General features: G+C 38.7%; 1 protein-coding gene across 2 annotated transcripts in view; it reads right to left on the minus strand.

The window, feature by feature from the left end:
- Positions 1 to 7,627: 7,627 nt before the first annotated feature.
- The window catches only part of LOC139641168 (NACHT, LRR and PYD domains-containing protein 12-like), an 83,096-nt gene continuing 82,221 nt past the window's right edge, over positions 7,628 to 8,502 (minus strand). Inside the window, exon 13 of one of the 2 annotated variants that reach the window (XM_071515438.1) lies at positions 7,628 to 7,828. In XM_071515438.1, the coding sequence (XP_071371539.1) occupies positions 7,735 to 7,828 (94 nt within the window). In that variant the 3' untranslated portion in view covers positions 7,628 to 7,734. The remainder of the gene's footprint in view (positions 7,829 to 8,502) is intronic. The other variant, XM_071515437.1, reaches the window with a different exon arrangement.

Genomic DNA, 8,502 nt, shown 5'->3' on the forward strand with positions numbered 1-8,502 from the left:
CTCGGTCGTTCGGTCTCACAGAAAAACTCCTGCTGCTCCACACGAGGAGTCCGACCTGAACACACAGCAAGAGGAGGAGACATGTAGCATGGAGAGAGAAACAGGAGGAGGAGACGTGTAGCATGGAGAGAGAAACAGGAGGAGGAGACGTGTAGCATGGAGAGAGAAACAAGAGGAGGAGACGTGTAGCATGGAGAGAGAAACAGGAGGAGGAGACGTGTAGCATGGAGAGAGAAACAGGAGGAGGAGACGTGTAGCATGGAGAGAGAAACAAGAGGAGGAGACGTGTAGCATGGAGAGAGAAACAGGAGGAGGAGACGTGTAGCATGGAGAGAGAAACAGGAGGAGGAGACGTGTAGCATGGAGAGAGAAATAGGAGGAGGAGATGCAGCGGGTCGTGGGTTCAGACCTCAAGGCTTTCTGTGTTTTCGTCTTCAGAAATGTGAACAGTTATGAGCCGATGAATGTAAAGTCCAAGCAGTGAGGTCGATGCTCAGAGAGGCAGAGCTTCACCTTCATCATCAGCAGTTTGAACTGTGATATAAATAATGTGATGGATGAAGCTGCACAGCTGCTTGTAGCTCAGTGAGATCAGCAGCTGCTGGTCATGTGACAGGTTGCTGGTTCAAACCCCAGCTGTCTCCCTCTTTAGTGTCTCCATGTTGTTGTTGTCAGCAGTGTGAACACTTGTAGAAATCACATGGAAAATTGTAATATATGAAGACATAATTAGCAGTCGAATGGTTGTGAGCAGCGGTGGAAGAAGTATTCAGATCTTTGACTTAAGTAAAAGTAGCAGTACCACAGTGTAAAAATACTTTGTTACAAGTAAAAGTTCCTACATTCAAAATCTTACTTAAGTCAAAGTACAAAAGTATTAGTGTAAGGTTGGCCGATTGGTTGAGGCACAAAAGAGATGGTTCTGTTCATTCAGTCCAGGTGTTTTATTTACAGCAGTGCGGTCCCATGCAGCTTATTTACAGTGCAGACAAATTTGGCCAAAATGCAGAAAAAAGGAAAAACACAACTTGCAAAAATAAACAAGAAGAAAAATATACAAGGCAAAAAATAGATATACTTATACGCTAACTGCACTATAAGGCAATGCCCCTTTAGATAAGGGCCCTCCGCAGCTGACAGTGTCCTGACCTGCCTCAGCAAGGTCTGCTATGCTCTTCCAAAGGAGCTCCAGCCTCCACCTTTATATAGTAGCTGGCTCCAACCAAGAGACATCAATTATTAACTGTTAATCAACTATCTCCTAGCCATATTCCCCTGGTTCAAATTATCACACCATATTATAAACAATAATAATAAAGGTCATTAGACATTTCCAACAACAATTGAACAACTCCAAACACATTTAAATAACATTTCAAGAAACACCATTAAACACCCCTGCCACTTTACCACACTTGGTCCGATCCCCCGGAAACCCCCCACTAGAAAAGGAAGTGGAACGCTCCATCTCGGGTTTTCCGAGTCTAAAAGAGAGGATCGTCCAGTGCAGCACAGAAACAGGTGACAAACAATTCCCTTGTAAAAAGTACATAAATAAATACTCCTTTAATTACAAAGACTATATGTCTCTTGTCTTTTTTACATTGCAATGTTTTATGTAAACGAGTTACACTACAGCTGGGTCGCTATGTATTAACGCTATATTGGTGACCTCCGACATCACAAACAGAGAGAGAGAGTGAGAGAGAGAGAGAGCAAACGCAACAATATCACAGCAACACAGACACCTCTATGCCAGCAAGATGTAGTTAGAAGTGGCTATGCAGCGTTGTGTGTGTGTTTGCACCTTACTTTCTATAGGGCACGGGATATCCCCGTGACAATTAGCATCAAAATATACTTAAAGTAGCAAAAGTAAAAGTAGTCATTATGCAGAATGGCCCATTTCAGAATCATATATATCATGTTATTGGACTATAATTATTGATGCATTAATGTGTTTATCACTTTAATGTGGCAGCTGGTAAAGGTGGAGCTAATTAATTACTTTATATACTGCAGGGTAGCTTAACCTATACAAATATATCATAATTTATTAAATAATCTAATTCTGCAAAGTAACTAGTAACTAAAGCTGTTAAATTAATGTAGCGGATTAAAAAGTACAATATTTCCCTCTGAAATGTAGTGGAGTGGAAGTATAAAGTAGCATCAAATGGAAATACTCAAGTAAAGTACAAGTACCTCAAAATTGTACTAAAAAAAAGAGTACAGTACTTGAGTAAATGTACTTAGTTACTTTCCACCACTGGTTGTGAGATACAGCTGGCAGTAGGGATTTGACTCGACTTTGATCAGATGAATTGACCCCAGCCTGCGGATCGATCACTCGGCTGTTGTAATCGATATTCGGCGATCCATTAGTTCGGCCTGGGACTGAAGTGTTTTGATGGTTCTGTGTTTGCTGTCGTTCTGTTTCTTCTTCATGTGTCTTTCTGCCGCTTCGGCTCTCATGTCCGTCAGCAGCCGGCTGTCGCAGGCCATGGAAATATTTATTCACAGATGAAACGATCAATAAGAGTGATAAAAATCTGTGGGCTGTCTTTATTTTGGGGGTCTGGGGTGTGGTGGAGTCGTGTTGTGAAGCGTGACACTATGATGGACCGTACTATGACTTATATGTAGGGCTGCGACTAAGGATTATTTTCATTATGGATGATCTTTTCCATGAATCATTTAGTCTATAAAGTGTAAAACATAAGGACAGATGTCATTATGTTCAGAGAACGTTACTGAATGGATCTACAGCCACACCACAACAAGCTGACTCAGCTGCTCTCTGCTTCTAGCTGCTTGATACACATTTACACTTTATTAACTAACACACAGTTCTACAGTGTTCCTCCATCATGGAGACTCAGCTGGGTGCCTCTGCTCAACATGAACATGTTTGCTTGGTAGTTTGTTAAAGGATTATAAGCTTCATTATTCTAAAGGAGTCGTTGCTGTCTTCTCTGTATAGACACTGAGTGACTGTATTGTCGTCATTATCATGCCGCATAGGAGGTAAGGGGATTGAGGAGATTTAGGAGAGAGGGGATTTGAGGAGCCATGGGTGGAAGATGGAGGAGATTCAGGAGTTTGAGCAGGAGAAGAGGAGGAACAGGAGGTTTTAGGGAGGAGGGAGGAGATTTTAAGGGGATCGACGAGGATATTGAAAGAGATGGAGAACGAAGCTTCCTAAGATTAGAGAGACTGAGAGTAGAGCGAGGCACTAAGCCTGGCTTCACATGCTGTCGGATATATCGGAAAAACTAACGTATTGACCCGAATATAAGACGACCCTGATTATAAGACGACCCCCCCCCCCCCCCCTTTTTCAAGACTCACTTTTGGAAAAAGACCAAATCTCGTTTTTTATAAAGAAAATCATTTTATTTGAAAATAATGATAATAAAAACACATTGAATAAAACAAGGTAAGCTGTTGTTTTTAACGTCTTTTAAATAAAATCATGTTTTCAATATATTTTAGATGAAATTGTCACATTTAAATTAAATAAAATGTAATCACATTTGTAAATGAACGACTTATGGTATTTAAATACCACAAAAATGAGAATAAACTGTAGTCTATTGGTATTTCTAATACCAATTAGGCTATCCATCTCATAGTGAAAAAACAACCATGTAGCCTGTCAAAATTTTAATAACTAACATTAATTAAAAGTCTAATTGTAGAACAGTCTTGAAACAAATCTGACAGAGAGAAAAAAAAACAGGCTAGATTGCAATAAAACAGAAGTTCGAACATTACATTCTGTGACTCCATATTTCTTAGCTGCTCCAGAGTTGTTGGATGACTCTGCTGCATTGATCACCATGATCTTAAAATTGGCATCATAACTCAGTTGTTGGTTAACTTGGCCTACTTTTGAGCCACTTTGTTCCAGACGGTCACTGTGTCTCTCCATCTTTCAGGTGCCTGGCACTGTAGGCTAGTTGTGAGAGACGGAGGCTCGCTTGACTCGTTTTACAGATCTGGCGCCATCTGCTGTTGTGAATGTATAATGACATTTAAAAGTCTAGACCCCGAATATAAGACGACTCCACTTTTTCAGATGCATTTCCAGGAAAAAAAAAAAACCCTTATTTTTTTTACAAAACCTTATTTTTCTGCCATGTCGAGAAGGTTACAGGCCTCATTGCATCATAACTTGGAAAATAGGATGTAAAAATTGTCTTCTGACTTGATAATCTGACTTTGAATGGCATTCATGTGAGATTTCCAAGGAAATTATCGTATTGGTCCGAATATAAGAAGAAAAACGGTTATACAGTTTACACACCCGATACACTTTCTCTCCTTGTCCTCAAAGAAACTGGAAGTGCAAAAAATGACAAGCTGTCCAGTGATTTTATCTTGTTTCCAGACCTATCAACCGTATTTCATGATCTTTTTAGTCAAATTATCTCACTGCACTGGCAGATAATCTTGTATGCCAATATGTCTTCTGTCAAGAAATCATCATAAAACAATGAAGAAAATCTGGAAACAAGAAACTTTCTCCAAGACAATTTCACTTTTACCAAGAAAATGTCCTGAAACAAGTTACATTCTCCTGGAAAAAAAAAGTCAAATTTGTTGAAAGCGGTAAAATGATCTGCCAGAGCAGTGAGATGATTTCACTAAAAAAAAAATCCTAAAATAAGCTTGATAAGCCTGGAGACAAGATACAATAACTGGTTAGTCAGTTTGTCAGTTTTCATGTGTGTAGGAAGCGTAGGTTGTGTTAGCTTCATTTCTACATCATGATGTTAACAGCCCAAAATGATCAACTAGTTATAACTCCACACAAAGCAATCAGAAGACACAAATATTCATTCAGTATAGTGTTACACCTAATAACCGACTTAATTCCTATTCATTATCACACGATCTACACTTCTGTTGGGAATTCATGGTGTGTCTGTTGCCGCTCAAAGTGGGATTATGAAGTGGGAAGAACATTTTGCGACCCTATTTTCTAAGTTATGATGTAACGATAACCTCTAACCTTCTCAACATGGCGGAAATATAAAGTTTTGTGTCAGTTAGCGGTGAGAAAACAGTGGGGGGTTTTTTATTGTGTTTTTTATTCGGGATTTGAAAGCAGATGAAAAGATAAATACATAGCCTAAACATCCACATCCAATACATAACAATCCCACCCTCCCTTAATTCCCCTCCCTCTCAAACCCGAGTATCGTGCACACAAACTTTTTTTTTTTTTCTAGTTAGGAAATGTAGGTTTTATACAGCTTACACACCTGATGTGCTTTCTCTCCTCGTTCCCACGAAGAAACCGGTAGCGTTGTAGGAAGCGCTTTTTAAAAGTTCCTCCTTTCATCCCTGCTGATTTATTGTTTGTCTTCCAGGATTGATTTTCTGACAATATCGCACGTGAACGCAACGCTGTGTAGCAGCCGACTCGGAAGTCCCGGATGTCTGACTCTTCCACCGGCACATGAACGCACCATAACACTGTCAGGGTTAGGGGTTCAATTCCCACCTAGACAATACTAAAAATTCATACATATATACAAAACTAAGCAAAAAACAGGATAGAAAAAGCAATATAAAAACTACAGAAGAGAAGTAGGTCTCTCTCTCTCTCTCTCTCTCACACACACACACACACACACATATAAAGAGAGACAGGGAGAGAGAGACAGAGAGTATAGTTCATGTTTTCAAACCAAATAAATCATCTCAGTGTAGTTTGAATGTATAAACTGTTGGTTTTGTACATTCTGTAAACTGCTTTGGTAATATTGTTTCTGACTAATAAAACAATTAAAGTAGAAGAGAGAGATAAGAGAGACAGACAAAAAAAAAGAATATATAAAGAAGAGAGACAGAGAGACAAAGAAAATAGAGACAAAGAGAAAAAATGTATATAGAGAGAAAAAGAAAGAGAGGAAGTAGAGTGCTAAATATAATGAGAAGGAAAGGGAGAGGCTGAAGGGTAGATATGTGATAAAGAGAGAGAGGGAGGATGTGTGTGTGTGTGTGTGTGTGTGTGTGTGTGTGTGTGTCTCATCATCATCTCCTCCCCCTCATGCCAGGTGAAACACAGGTGAAGTTTGTCCATATAACACACAGGGAGGCTGCAGCACAACTCCATAGCAGCCTTCTCCAAAACAACTGAAGTCAGTGGGGACCAGTTCTTCAGAGTTCCACAAAGACCTACAGTATATTTACACCATCATTTAGTGCAAATCTGAACTACAGCTGATTGATCTGCAACACATAATGGTGTATAGGAGCTCTAAAGAACAGGTCCCCATTGACTTCAGTTGTTTTGGAGAAGGCTGCTACCAAGCTGTGCTGCAGCCTCCCTGTGTGTTATATGGACTAACACATTTCACCTGAGTTTCATCTGGCATGAGGGGGAGGAGATGATGACAGGATTTTCATTTTTGGGTTGAACTATTCCTTTAAGTGATTAGAAAACAATTTAATTCAATTTGATTCAGTTCAATTCAAACTGTTTTATTGGAATGAATGTCATAAGAACAATATTTCCCTGTTAAGAATACTGCTGGCGGCATGTTGTAAAAAGTCATTAACTAGCAGTTGGCTGAAGTCAGAAATACCCAGTGAAAACGACTGGAGCGATTCAGTGCATAGTTCATTCATAATAATACATAAACATATTCATATGTAGTATAGTTTGTTTATATAGCACTTTCCAAAACCGAGTTACAGTGCTTTACAACAAGAAGAATATTGTTTAAAAAGTATGATACATTTTGGCGGGGGGGGGGGATAGTAATTTAATAGTAAATAGTAATTTAAAACAAATTTCCTGCATTTCTACACCACCTAACCTCTGGATTAAGTCAAGAAACAGCAACCCTGTATAATGTTAACCAAAATGTTAAATTATGTTATATTACTAGATTTCAGCATTGAGGTGCTTACATTCATGATTTTGCATAGGCATACTAAGACACAGAGCCATAGAGATAAAACAGTAGAGGGGAGCTGTCATAGAGAATTCCTATTCTGGAATGGGACCATATGGCAGCCATCTTACCTTGGTCAACTGCTCAGCTGACTGTCATTGGAATCAATGGTGATAGTGCCTTATGCTGCCATTATAATGCTAATATTTTTTTATTGAGACATCACTACTACTTTTTATTTAGCTCACTGTGTGCAAGACAACTGAGACTGTCTGAAATGGAACCAAACATGAGCATTTTTTGTAGTTTGTAGATAAAAAAAATAGCGAAACTATGTTAAGTAATTATGTTTTAAATCATAAAGATTATCTTCTGGAAGTATTTTAATGGTGCATTTACTTTACAGAAACTATGAATCCTTTTTTCAAGAAGACTTTATAATTCTCAGATTTCTTTGGTACTGAGTAGTTGTATTAAGAGTAAATATGAAAATCTGCTTATTTTTTAATGTAAAACCCCCAAATGATCTGTGGTTGTAGCAATAGACAGATGTTGGCAGCAATTAAATATCACCAGCACTGAAACACACCTAACAATACACCCAGATAAAATATACAATAAAAGACAAATGTAATGCCATGAAGTGGTTAGTGTGACAGCTCTAAGCCAATTTAAGCAGGTAATAATGGACATAAGTTTTTTATTTTACTTTATTACAATCCATAAAGAAATAATTTCTGTAGATGCCATCATGTAAACAAGTAGACTACTACAGTAAAAACAAACATCTCTACACTTGAATCAACTTAACATCCACAGTAGCCTATACAGATATGCAAATGAATGTCCTCTCTGTCTGCCACCACACGTCACCATGTGTCACTTCCATCATTAAGGAGCGTCTTGGCAGAAACAGCCTGCAATTAATTCAAACAAAATCGGCTCAGTACTGAGTACTATACAAGTACTATACAAATACTATAGAAAACACTTGTGTTATACTTACACTTGTGTTATATCTCTGTGCACAGAGCGTCCCCGTAACCATAGTAACTCACTCTCACTCCTGCCTGCGTGCGCCATGGACTGTGACGCTGCGTGGTGCTTTTAATTGCTCCGGGCAGCGCTCACGCCGGGCAGACGTTCCATCCGGTTTGCTTTCAGATTATTCCGTTTGTCAGTGAATTCCTGCCATTACTTTATTTATTTATTTATACACATATATCTCTTTTAATTTCTAAAAGTTGTTTTTTTTTTCTAGGTTCCAATATGTTCCAGAAAACTCCAGTTTGACTTGACAGAAGTTAACGTTGTAGCGTAACCTCTGCTCAGTTTGCATTAGTTATTTCTTCATTCTGAGCGTTGTTGTATTGCAGCCTTTAGGAATATCATTCATTCATTTTTGCACAGATGCTGAAACCCTTGCCTTACTGTAATAAAGGCCTGTATCAGCCAGAACAAATTCAAAGCACAATAAAGTCAATATTTCAAGGTGTTTACTGAGTTGTGTGGTGGTTCTTAAGCTATTATATGCATAGGCTTATAATCAGATCATAATCAGCATATTAACCAGAACACAGAAGTCTGTCTT

The sequence above is a fragment of the Centroberyx affinis genome, unplaced genomic scaffold (assembly GCF_046629955.1).
Source record: "Centroberyx affinis isolate AG114_WGS23_722 - 3 ecotype Tasmania unplaced genomic scaffold, CSIRO-AGI_Caff_v1 ptg000351l_1, whole genome shotgun sequence".
Taxonomy (NCBI): Eukaryota; Metazoa; Chordata; class Actinopteri; order Beryciformes; family Berycidae; genus Centroberyx; species Centroberyx affinis.